Source organism: Lagopus leucura, unplaced genomic scaffold (assembly GCF_019238085.1).
Source record: "Lagopus leucura isolate 7727_CA_CO unplaced genomic scaffold, USGS_WTPT01 Super-Scaffold_100157, whole genome shotgun sequence".
NCBI classification, from domain to species: Eukaryota; Metazoa; Chordata; class Aves; order Galliformes; family Phasianidae; genus Lagopus; species Lagopus leucura.
This window is the reverse complement of record NW_024962334.1, coordinates 27,512,380-27,526,009: the sequence shown is the minus strand read 5'-3', so window position 1 is coordinate 27,526,009 and position 13,630 is coordinate 27,512,380. Positions and strand designations below refer to the sequence as shown.

The following is a 13,630-nucleotide window of genomic DNA, read 5'->3' as shown; positions in this document are numbered from 1 at the left end:
GTCTGATTTTTGAAGCATTGGTGTGATTAACTGTAATGTAATACACTCTATCTGAATGCTCAGTGGATAAACATTCTTTTGCTTACTTCAGGCAGTTTTGCATCTTACTAGGATGCAATTCATTGTGCTGAACAATGTGAAACTATCATTAGAAGAAATGAAGCTAGCCAGAATGAATTCTGCCTGCAGGTGCAATTAAGGGATTGGTAAGTCCACCATGTGAAGTAATTGAGTAGTGATCTGGCACTGAGACTGCCTTGCACTTTACATTTAGAAGATATTTACAAAATACAGCAAACGTTTGGTGTATTACAGAGGCTTTTCCTTTAATCCTCTTAGCTTCTGCCTGTTTGTCCATTTTCATATACAAGCAATAGCATTAACTGGCTGAGCAGCTGGTTTTTGGTGGGAGTGGAAGCAACATTCCTAACCACATCGATGCAACACTGCACTAGCTGATTTCTTGTTGTGTTGCATGGTAATGTTAATGTGAATATAACGATAGGGTAGCAAACGCTTTATATTCCTTAGAAACACAAGCATTTTAGCCGAAGTACAAAAATGCAGGCCCTTATAGAATACCCTCTGTAACATGTCAACTTAAAGCAGGGGATTATGTTTACCCTGCACAGAAGGGCGGTTGAAGGGCTGCCTAATACCCACTGTCATACTCAAGCTATATTTCAACTCCTAAAGCCTCTACTTAAGTAATGAAAGTCTGTGCACTGGCTCTGTGCAAAGTTAGAGTGTAGCACATCTTTTTCAGTTTTTCTTAATACAGTATAACAGAATTTCTAGCATCCTAGCTGTGGGAATTTCTGCATGTTGCTAAGCCTATCTCAGCTAAAGATTTTGTTGAGTAAGAATTTCTAATAAAAAATACCCAAGCATTTTTTCTTTTCAGATTTTTATTTGAATATAGTTATTGTGAAAACCGATGATGAGAAAATGAGACAACATTAGAGATTCACAGAGGCTTTCACCAAGCATTTGCTTGCTGTGCCTTAGTCAGGCTAAGCTGTAAAGTCCTATGCTGATGGTGCTGGAGAGCCAATCTCCTTGGCTCATCCACTCTGCTGCATCTGCAGCAGTATCAGTATCAGTACTTAATGCGCTATCTTCCAGGAATGAGGTAGTGCATATGGGAGAATTGTAACCTTCTGCATAGCTGCAAATTTGCACTCTAAAAACCAGAATAGCATTTGTACAGATAGTATAAAATAGAGAAAATTGGCACCAAGTCAAACAGTTTCCACCTAATACGTTGCTCCCACCTCTGTTCTCTTCTCTGCCTGAAAGGGGTAGGTAGCCCTACTAACCTACACTAGTAGAAGTACTAGTACCATTGTGTTCATTCTTATTTAGCTTATAATATATCTCATAACTTCACAGGAAAGCTACAGTTGGATGCATTGTCTGTCTTGTGTCTTTCAAAAAATCTTCTATTTTAATGTGCATGATTGCTTTTTTTGCATAGATTTTAAAGATTTTATTCAAATTATTTTTTTAAAAGTTCTGAAATCTGCAAAGGAGTAAAATGAATTGCTTGTCAAATGTTATTTATGTAGACTTATTTTTGGTGAATATGTGGATTACTGAATTTATCACTTCTGTAAGAATGTTCTATGAATATTCAGTGTTTTGTTTGAGTTGTTTGCCTTTGGGAGCATTTAGTGGCATTTGTACTGTGTTTGGATGCTGTGACTTCTTGACCGAGGGAGTGATGGCAGAAGAAATACTAAAGTGTTGATTCATGGTGACATTGCTAGTGTACAGCAGTCTGTACTAATTGGTACCAGAAACACTATTTATTCTTGGCCAGCTCATGTGTTACGCTTGTAAAGGCAGAAGAAAAATAGCACCCTCAGTTACGATGCAAATTGGCATTGATGTAAGGATTTGGAAGAAATAGTGCAGCAGATTCAGGAATAAATGCTTAGCGAAAGAAATTGGAACTTCTCTTTGTGCTCTCCTGTCCTTTGAACTCATTCAGATGCAGAAGGTCTGGCTTGGAGGCTGTGTAGTGAGGGCTGTGCCATATTGTAATTAATTTGTCAGACTTGGTTCAGTACAGACATTTTCTTTTGCATACTTATTTTCACATTCAGAAATACATGGAGATCTTGGACATATTAGTTTGTTACCTTGGCAATAGAAGGTCTTGCCAATGGAGTAATAAGTTATATCTACTGTTGCACTTGCGATAAATTTTGTTCTTAAATATTCTTACTGATTTTTTAATGTTTTTTTTATATAGTGTGGTTACAGATGTATGCTTGCAATTGCTTCTTCACTTCCCTGGGTAGAGAGATTCTCAGGGCCCAGACAAATGTTTTTACCTTGCCACAGAACAGGAGTGGAGCTGCAGTCAGACAGCACTCAGTCGAAGTTCACAGGTCAGCACCAGGCTGCTGTAGTCAGTAACTTCTACATTGCTGTACCAAGATCTCTCATCTGCCCAGGATGTATAAAGGACATCTGGGCACCTGATCAAGCTGCATCTGTCCCATATCATTGCTGGGAAGTTGGACTAGGTGACCTGTAAAGGTCCCTTCCAACTCAAACCATTCTGCAAGTGGAAGATTTGAACAACTGCAAAGTAAATGCTTGTTGGTAACTGTCAGTAATACAGAGTGGACTTTAAGCAAGGACGAAAAAAGAAATTACATCTGAAACATATCTGTGAAGTATGTAAAACTACAAAAGTCTCCTTGTGATTCATTTATAATTGGTAAGATGCTGGGAAGTCACTTCATTCGTTATTTTTTCATCCCATTATACTGTTGCTTTCAATATGTTACGTTATAAAAAATAACTCATTACCCAACAGGTTTTAAATCTAAAGATCAAACAGAATTCATTGAAAATCATTCATTGTGCACCCTTAATATAAGAGAAAAACAGGACAGTACTGCAGTACTGGGATTTCCCATTTGCAATAATGTAATGACAGAAAAAATAGTGAGGACAGGAAGAAAAATGAACAAAAAAACCAACACAGAATTGCAGTCACTATATGCAAAAAAACAAAACAAAACAAAACAAAAAGCAAACAAACAAAAGAACCCTGGATATTCAGATGAATATTGAGATATCTTTGTCAGCTGGAGGTTTCAGTGCACCGTGCTGTTTCACCATTACGAAGACAAGACTGAGGTGCAGTGACCTTAATAGCTATGGAAACAGTGAATTCCCTAAGCACAGTGTTTTAGGATCAGAGAACCTCTCTGAGTTTCATCAGGATGAACCTTGCAAAATGAGCAAGCCGAGTTCCTCAGTGTACCTTTTGGCAATAGATAAGGGGGTATATCCTATAGTTAGATGCCGAAAGCATGGAAAATGAGTTTAAAGTAACACACACACACACACAAAAGCAGAGAAATATTCTAAAAATGTCTTGTTTAAGTAATTCAATATTTGCCATAACAAGGGAACTGTTTGTTTTTTATAGGGGGGTGCCATGGGAAAATAGCTGACATTTTTCCAGTATTGCTGTAGAGGCGTATTTGCCTGCAGCACCCTAAAGGCCATCCTTTACTGTGTGTGTAAAGGAGAAAGGAATGATTTACCACCTCTTTCTCTTGACATGCTGCATGTACTGTCCCCACTGTTCCACACAGGTAGGGCTGTGGTGGCCCCAGAAGCTCTCCCTGAGGGTGCAGGCAGGCCTGCCCTACAGCAGCCAGCCCCATCTCCTCTGTCACTGAGTGCTGTGTCAAGATGGCAAACGAGGACCTGATGACGTACTCCTCATATCTAGACTCCTCAAATCAGCGTTGCATTTTTTATCGTGTGTGAAGTATCTGAGTATTAATTTGGTTTAAAAAGGACCTGATCTTGTCAGGTCCCTAAATACCCTAAAAAACATGAGAAGTGTGTGACGCAGTGCTGCATTTGGAGTGGTTTTCCATGCGGTTTGGACCAAACCTAAGTGAGCACAGCATGGGAAAGTTCATATTCTGCCAATGCAAGGTTTATTTTAGTTAAAGTTACAGCCTACAAGTTCTCTTTAGCAGAATTTCGCTTTCACCCAATTGGAGCAGCTCACTCTTGATGCCCCACTTCAGGACACCCTGCCCTTCCTCTCTTTTTCAGCCTCTACTTTTGAACTCCCTCACCAGCTGCTGTGGGGCAGGCTGCCTCTGTGCCTGTTTTGTTCTGTACAGTCATTCACTGCATTACTTGTCATTCTTAGACTGCCTGCCTTGAAGAGATCTCATGTTTCAAAGCCTCTGAAAAAGAGGACTGTTGCTTGGCAGTGAGCATGGCTGTAATTAGCAGAGGGCTGGAGATTATCGGTGTCAGGATTGCATTAGAGTGGGCCAGCGATACATGCTCTGTGTGGAAGAAAGACGCAGAGGCTTTGGAAAGTGCATCACAATAGAAAAAGATAGGTGAAGTCAGAGGGTATCTGTGGCCCTCAGGCTGCAGGCAGTGCTGCTGTTGGCCCAAGCTCTGCTGGCTCCTGAACAGAGTCCAGCAATAATTGCTATCTGAAGAGCTACACTTTCACAGGACTTGTTTTGTAAGAATTTCAGAAAGGAGGGAGTCTCTTTGTAAAGTATGAGGAAAGCACTTAGAAAAGAGCATCTTCTATCTCCTCACTGATCCTCCTTACAGTAATATACGCAATACATGATGATCTTAGTTGAGTGGCTGTTAGTAATTACTTAAAATTTTGACATTTTCAAGGAATAGAATTGTAGAAAGCAGTAATGTCAAAACAGCATTTTCAGAAGATTGTAGTCTCCTTTCTTGTAAAATATTCATCTGTAATGAATGTATTAGCTTCATAATGATCAGGAAAATGTTTTAGGTTTATTCTGTATTACCATTCTGTAAGATTGAATCTGTATTAATTTTGGTTTTACCCATCAGCACCGGTGCTTACTTTTACCTCTTAATTATTATAATCTATCTTAATTAAAATTAACAGCATGAAGTTCTCACATGGGGCTCACATGTAATTTCCAACAGCAGTGATTTTGTATTTTTCTGCTGTGTGGACAGATAGTTATGTAAATGGTAATAAAATTAATACATCAGCAACATTTTATACCATAACTAGTATAAAATGAAAAATAATAAATAGCATGTTAAATAATTACATGAAATTACTTAATAAAAACAGCTGTTTTAAAAGAAATCACACTTTAAAGTGAGCCTCGAGTAGCAGTAAGGTGGGATAAAAATCCTATGTGATACATGGGATAAAATGGGATACAATGGGATAAAAACCTTCTATTTGTTTTAAAGGTGTTAAAAGTCCAAATTTTTGTGCTGTATCAAATTTGAGCTAGGTAGAATTTTGATTACATTCTAACACAGAAGAAGGTGGGGGCTGAGAAAACAGTCCATACTTTCTGCACAAGATGATCTTGGAGTAAGGGTTTGTGGCCTTTATACCTGAAAAAGAATTAATATATTGGAAGTATGTTTAGATTTTGTTTTTAATTGCGTGATTTTATGAATGAAATTAATGAAATAACTAGAAAATACTGACTTTGTCAGTATTTGTTATGTTAGCATATGTTAATGTATTTTTATTTAATGCTGTAGTTCTGTGAAGTCATTTTGACATTTCTGAGTGTATAATATAGTTGTTACTGCTGGTTTTAGGTTACTGCCTGTATTGAGGAAAGCTTGACATGCTACAGATTTCACCTGAAATTAGAGCCAAGCAGAACTGTTTAAAGACTATCCCAGTTAAAATGTTGTGCAGTACAGTAGGAGGAAGTAGGGAACAGTTTTTCTGGGCACAAGCGTTGCTTGTGCTGGGGTGCAGATCCAAGACAGCCATTCCTCTGCTGTCATGGCAGGCACTGGTGGTAGCACGGTTCTGCTCTCCTGTTGGTGCTGTGCTGAACACGTGGCAGCTGTGCCTTCAGCAGGGCCAGAAGTGTGTCTCCTATGCACTTCTGATCCTCCACCCATGTGGAGTTTCTCTTTTGGAATGTGACTGCACAAACATATATGGTGAACACATCCTGCTTTTCTGTGCACAAATCCTGATGGATGTTACAGAAGAAGAGAAGCCATTAGTTCCTGGGGAGCAGGATTCCACCTTCTGGATTAGCCTCTGTAAGAGCATTAACTAAAACAAGTCATGCCTTTAGTAATAACCAGGAAATTTTCTGTCTTAAAGATACAGGATAAAAATTAAAGTCAGTTTTAAATACCCTGTCTTAGGCCACTGAATAACTTGGAAGACTAGACTTGGCAGCCTGAACTATTTAAGTATGTGAGAGACTGCAGGGAGCAGAAAAAGGAGAAAAAAAGAGTTTGGGGAGTGATTTGCTGAGCACATATAACCTTACAAGTATGGAATTGGAAGCCTGCTGGAAAGTAGGGAAAGACAAAAGATTGCTAAGATGCTACAGGATTGCTCAGAGAAGCTGCTTGCCCTAATAGCAAAGCTAATAAGTGTTTTGCGTCGTTCACAATAAAGTCCCCACATTAAATATTTCCTTAAGAAGACTAAGTAGAGAAATTATATAAAAATTTATTAGAAGACATGATATATTATTGAAAAAATGAATGGTAATAAGCCAGTGGAAATAAATTATATTTACCCCAGAATTGCAAATGAATGCCAGTATGAAATTATCATACTGTTAACCACAGAGTGAAATGTACTGCTTTGCCTCAGTAGCAGAGAGCAAGAAGGTGGCAAGATAATATCAGTTTAGAAAAACAACTCTCTATTTAAAGACAGAAAACCACAGGTTACTATTTCATGTACTGGGCGAATTCATAGAAGGAGCTTATTTGGAATGTGTGCTGACTGTTGTAATCATTTTGTAGGGGGATGTCATGGCACACAAATTCATTATAGTACTGTAAAGGCTTAAGCAGGATGACAGATAAGTGGAATCTGGTAGACGCTCTGATGTTTTTGTTTCAAAAAGACTTTCCCTACATCCTTATTGAGATGAAGAATATTAACCTATCACTGGATAAAATGGAAGGTCATTGCTTGGCATTGCAGGGTAGGAGATGAGAAGAGCTGGGGAAGGTTGTCACTTTTCATAATGAAGGAGGGTTACCAGTGTCACTGTGATGTAGTTGTTTCACTCTGTCTGGGCAGATGGTGAAAAAAATGCAGTCACAAAATTGGTGGTGATGGTCAATGTAGGAGAAGTCAAAACTTACTGAAGAGTTGCAGAACAATGTCAGTGAAATCAAGTCTGTCTATACTAGAGCAGTAAGTGCTTTGTTAACAATGACAGTGTAACACAGCTGGTGTAATAAGAAGAGCTCTATTTGTATGCTCTGCTGGGCTTTTGCTAACTGCAAAGGCTAACAAAAGGGATCTGAAGATACGCTGGAATTCAGTGAAAATGTGTGCACAGGACTCAGTAGTGGTCAGAAAGGTGAAAAGTATTAGGAAGTGCTGCTGTCATAAATGTAGCCAAGAAGAGACCCGGTCATGAACAGATGAGTGGTACTGCATGAAAGTGTTTGACAGATTTCTACCCACCTGTAAATAGTGCAAATGTTTCAAATGCCACCATGTGAATATTTTAAAAGGCTGAGGTAAGGTATTTGGAGTGGAGTATCACTGCCTGATGCCAGCTGAGATGTAGGGCATTGCTCCCAGGCAGTGCCATGCTGGCTTTTCACTAGGCACTGTCCTTAGGACTGTGACGACAGCCAGGAGACTTGACAGTGAATGCTAGCCAGCTGTTAGAAGAATATCTGGACCTAATACATTCCAGCTGTGTGCCCACAAATTCAGGAGTTTGATTATGCATGGCAGCAGTGGCTCCTGGCACTCTGTCATGTGTAAGAAGTGGTCCTTGTGGGGTTGAGACATCTGGGGCCCAGATACTTTTAGGATTTCAGAAAGTTAAATCTGCTGTATAGTTCTTTTTGCCAGTTTCAGGCAGCTTAGAACAGATCTTTACTCCTACAAAGCTTTCAGAGGGAAAGCCCAGACATAATTCTGGCGTCTGGTGACTCTCCATTTCTTTCAATGTTGTAACTGTCTGATTCCCATCTGTGTCTCATCCCTGCAATTGCTCCTTGGGAAGAGTTGTCTCCCTGGCGCTTTGCTTCAGATGCATGTGTGACAGCTGATGCCCATGTGGGCATTAGAGAGAGGGAAGCCAGGAAGGCTCCTCACGGTCTGTCTCCATCTTGCTGCAAGAAAAAGACCGTGTCACATGAGAAAACATCCTTTAAATAATGTGGATAGTCACCTATTTGGGAATTTGTTAGAGCTTCCTCTCCCCTTTGGAGCTATGAGGTAGAGAGACTTCTGGGCAGTAGTTAACAAATGGTCTAGTTTAGTATATTCAAAACAAAATAGCAGCTGGTAGTAAAACAACTATGAAATGGTTTGTAACAACCCTGGAAACATACCTGTTCTCACAGATGGCAGGGAGGTGCAATTGCTTGCTTTTGGAGATGTATAGACCTGAGAAAGGAGTATTGAGGGTGTCATCCACAGCTTGTACCGCTTTTCTGAATGTCCTATGGCCAAATGGTGTAGGTAATATTTCCTCATTTCTTCCTAACAGTTAAAATAGATCTCCTGTTCAGTCTCTGAAATTATACAGTCTGATATTCTAGCTGGAACCGTAATTAACAATAATATTGCTCTTACACAAAATATTTTATGATTTCCATCCATGTCTACATTAAAGACAAGCCTTGGATTTTTATCTTTTCTCAGAGTTAATGAGGCCAGCAAAAGGAAATTGTTATTACTGTTGTTATAGTGAAGGTCTGCAGAGGATGCATCCACAGAGTCAGGCTGATTAGTTTCCTTTAGTGTTTATACCTTTCAGTTTTCCCAGTTTCAGTGCAAGGCAAACACATTCATTTACTTGCAGGAGAAAATCTGTACAGAAAGGATTAGAATTGGGGCTCCCTTAATATGGACACTGCACCAAGTTTCATTCCCTCCACATGAAAGTCCTCTGTCATTATCTCTGTGGGATTTATGCTCTTATATGCCCTCCTGCCAAATACACAGCACACCCTGGGGACTTGTTATAAAAGACAAACTATACTGCATTTTTGTAATTATTCACCTTTCTGTGTTGAATGTTTGCAAAATAACGTTGCATGGCCAAAAGAAGACTGATGGAGCTCTGTGGTTATTTTTGTGCTAAAAGAATTGCTGATGACCCTTTCTGTGTCACATTAGTGAAGGTAGAAGTACGTTCTGTTAACTACAGTGTTTGAGAGAGCCAGCCAATTCTTCAGGGTCTGTTTGTGTTCACAGCACATGTAAATTTAGTGTCCCTTCAGTTTTCACCACTGTTGGTGGGTTTTGATTCTTGTGCTTTTGAGTGTTTGTGTAAATCCTTGTAAATGTCAAAGGTGAGTTCCTGGGAAACTTGCTGTTTCTAAATACTCTTAAGAGTTACAAGTGTAGATTAAGATGATGTATTCAATACTCCTTAGGTAAGCTTTCTTTAACTGACAGCTTAGTAGACTTCCCTGTGTGGCTACTTAAGCAGTGTGAGTGCAAAACCAACTCTATTAAATCAAAGGATTTCCTGCAAATCTGCAGGCCTGTGCGCACTCTAGGAAATACAGTGGTGACAGACTTGGTAAAATAGGCCTACTTAAGCTAAGTATACTTTGTGGGTGAAAATATTTAACATTTTTATTTTTAGCAAGCTAAAATCTAGAGTGACAGTTCTCATGTCTGCATAGAAGAAGCAGTTCATTAATGTGGTGGATAGATTGGTTCAGAAAGAAGGATTTCCAACCACAAATTTCCTTTTCTTAATTTCAACACCTGGAAATTTGTTTGAAAGAATCAGTCATCCATTAAATGTGATCACACAAAATGAGGTAAATGACAACTGCCTCCTCCCTCGTCCTCCAGAAACACACATTTGGGGCAGCGTGCAAGGTCGTATGACCTAAAAGATACGATGAGTTAATGCCAGGTAGGATAGATACACTGACTGTCTTACCCTGATGCTATCAGTAATCCTATAGTCTCCAATAAAGTGAGAGAGTGAGAGTGCTGTGATGTGTTTGAAGACAGTGATAACTGTATTCACCACTGCCACTATCATTAATTCTTTTCTTATTTATAAGTATTCTGCCAAAGTAAGCAAGATCCAAACCGCCAACAAATGGGGCCAGTTAACATGATGAAAAAAGATCCAGAAGTAAACATACTAGTTTTCTGATATGATTTTTCCCCATAATCCTTGTGTCCTGCAAGCAGTGCTTTCCTGCTCTTCTTGCCATCCTCCATCAGCTGGTGACTGCATCTCCATTTTCCTTGATAATACATCTTTGTTCCACAGAGTTCCTCATCGTGCTGATAAATCAGGAAACCCAAGCTATACTCTCCCAGTTGCAGTTTTTAATCTGTACTTGTTTTTGTGACTGTACAGCATTTCAGACCTAGACGCTACATGGCCAATCCATGGTAGCTAGAGCTTGTTCATGATTCGTCCTCTAAGTGAGGAAGCAGCAGGCAGAGAGAGATAATATAACGAAGGCTTTACCTTGTGGAAAAGAGGTCTTTGAAAAGCGTAAAGTAACAAAAGACTTTTGAGAACTTCTCTCTCAGGCTGCTAAATTTACGCTCTCTCTTTTGTTTTTCCATTTTAACTGGCAGTTCTAATGCCTGACAGCAGGATGCCTTACTGCAGCATTCAGGGCATTTCCAATGTGCAATTTCGCTTACTGTGTGCAGGTTCATTTACTGTGTCCTTCCCTAGACATCTAGGGGAGGAGCTCAAGGTTATTGGTACATGTTCAGTTTCTGGTTAGTTGCCCATCACTTGATCAGAAATTGCACATAGGTTTTGCAGGTTATTTTAAACCAAATGGTTACATTTCCCAATGCTTGTTTCTGCAAGAGTATTTTCTCCAATCTGAAACATGTATGCTAAAGTAGAGCAGAATGTACAGCAGCATTGCACAGTGTTTAGTGTGTGACCTATTTTCTTTATCTTTTAGATATATTTATGAAGGCCTCTGAGGATTATCATTTAGTTAAAACAATTTTTCTTGCATCAATATTGCTAGAAATCAATGCAAGATATGTTTATGAGTTCTTGTAAAATGTTTATTTATATGTTATTATATTATTCAGTATTCTTGGAATAGGTAATTTTTTATTGTTTCCCATTGATCTAAAGTAGAGGAATTAAAATTTCCATACAGTACAAACATCTCTCCTATTTCAACAACTTTATGTAAAACTGGGAAGTTTTTTGCAGCAGCTTTGTGAGAAGCATAGTACAGTTACTATACTTACAGCAGACTTGAATAGTATTTTGTATTGTAATATTAGTAGTTTATTATTTAAGATAAATTAATGTGCAGAAGTATCATTAAAACAGCTTTTCAATGAAGATTTTCTTGTGAACAACAGTTGTATGCAGCACTTACATGGTGGTCTTTTCCTCCATTCCCCTGCACTATTTGTAAGGTTTTCTTAGAACTCTTTTAGTTTTTAGGCGATGGAGGGTTCTGCCAAGCAAACCTGGGACAGATTTACCCTCTCTGAGACAGTGTCCCCTGGGCATACATTGCAAGCATAGCTTTGCCAAGACATCATTTAGAATTCAAAATACCCTCAAGCTTGTAGGCTTAAATGTGAGGTGGAAAGGCTTATTACTGGAAGAGGCATTTTCCAGACTACACAGTGAATGTGAATCATTACTGTTTCTTCTTTTCCTCTGGTTTGTCACAAAATATCAGACTTAGATGGAAAGCAGGATTATTTGGTTTTAATTTGCTTTCAAGTGTGAGTGAAGTGCATCTGGTTTCAGGAATGGAGCCAGTTGGTCACTGGGTAGCAGTGGTCACTGGCAGCAGGGTAGGAGAGGCTATAATCAATGATGGATGTAATCTACTGGCAGTTGGTTTTCTAAATTCATTTTTGCAGTCATTATTAGTGGAAGATGCTCAAAAGAAATCTTCAAAGTTGTTTTCATGTTGTTAACCATGATGTTTTACCTCTATTTTTCTGGACCACAATCTAAGATGATTATTACTAGCTATCCATACACACTTAACTGCATTTGATAGTAACAGATTAAACAGCATTGTTCTTGAAATAGGTAGAAAGTTTGTATCAAAGGCCCGTGCTGCCTCAGGGAAGCAGCAGCAGGGCAGCAGGGATGCAGCTGAAGCCTGGCCTGGCTGGGGGCAGCGGGCGCCTCTCGGCACCAGTGAGGTCAGAAAGGCCTCAGAGCAGCCATCAAGGTGTGGTGTTACAGTACCTTCTGTAAAGAAGGAAGAGGAGATAGGGAACATTATTTTCCTTTCCTTTCCTTTTTTTTTTTTTTTTCCTGCATAACTTGATACAGACTAAAGTTCAATGCAATTATTGACGCTCAAAGTGAGGTTTCAAGTCTCATGACTGCCATCACTGGGCAGTTACATGAATGAGGCTGCAAACTCTGACACCTGAAGTATGAACATAACCTTTTGCTAGTTTAATATCCCTTTGGCCACTTTATGTCAGCTGTACGAGATGCTGAAAAACTGAAATGTCCTTGGCTCTGCAGCAACTAAAACATCGATGTGTTATCAACACTGTTTTTCTCATGAAGCCAAAAGATAGATAAACTCTATGAAGAAAATCAACTCTGTCCCAGCTGAAAACAGGGCAGTGTTAAATTACTGCCTCAGAGCTGAACTAGAACTGTGAACATAGCTTGTTTTAAAAATACCCAGGACGGTGTACTTTGTTCTCCTAAATTTACTGCATATTATGGAGTATGGCGTGCAGTGGTACACGTAGGTGGTGTAACAGTAGATGGAGTCTTCAGGTCTAGCTTTGGTTAGATGAATGCAAACTGGAATTTTTTTAGAAATAATAACTGAAACAGAGATTGTATACATATTTCAGTATATTTTGCTTTTTCGTGTCTGTGAATCATTAGTGATGATGCGTTCTTAATAAACTGAATTATGTGTTTTAAATGTTGAGATGGAAAGACCAACTTATTCAAGATTACCTTCTGCATTTATAATTATGAACAATACAAAAAAATCATTTATACTCAGAATTGGTCTTTGCAACTTTACTTGCACTCTGTGTAAAAAAAAAGCACAAATTTAAATGCCTGAAATTTTCATGAACAGGAGAAATTTGCCTTTACAATCCTTTCCAGACTCTGCAACATCACAGAAGAAAAGCAGTAGCTACTTTGCTCAGTTGGCACTCTTTCTGAGGTAGGCAGTTAAATGGTTTTTGATCTGTTTCCACAGGTTTTCAATACATACTCCAATGAAGACTATGACAGGAGAAATGATGAAGTTGACCCAGTGGCTGCATCAGCTGAATATGAACTTGAGAAGCGTGTGGAAAAGCTGGAGCTTTTCCCAGTTGAACTAGAAAAAGGTATGCAGTCTGTGCGCCCCTTCCAGTTCATATGAAATCGATCTACAAGTCTGAGATAATCCACAGGCTTTACATATCCAGTCTGGAGTTTCCTTGAATCCCTAATAATCACCTTGGCTTTTTGGATTTCAGTAACTATTCAATGAGAAATTAAAAGAACAGTTGAAAAACATGTAGCTCTTTAGTTTCCTACAATAATTGTTTTGTGTCCACTCCCCTAACACATGATTTTATGCAGTGGTTTATGTGATATTTTCATTCTTCCCTGGAAAAATAAAAATCTTTGATTATTGT

At 38.9% G+C, this 13,630-nt stretch overlaps 1 protein-coding gene across 2 annotated transcripts in view; it reads left to right on the top strand.

The window, feature by feature from the left end:
- The window catches only part of PPP1R9A (protein phosphatase 1 regulatory subunit 9A), a 126,449-nt gene that overhangs the window by 54,992 nt on the left and 57,827 nt on the right, over window positions 1-13,630 (top strand). For both annotated transcript variants that reach the window (XM_042888793.1, XM_042888792.1), the window contains exon 2: window positions 13,204-13,336. In XM_042888793.1, coding sequence (XP_042744727.1) covers window positions 13,204-13,336 — 133 coding nt within the window. The remainder of the gene's footprint in view (window positions 1-13,203; window positions 13,337-13,630) is intronic.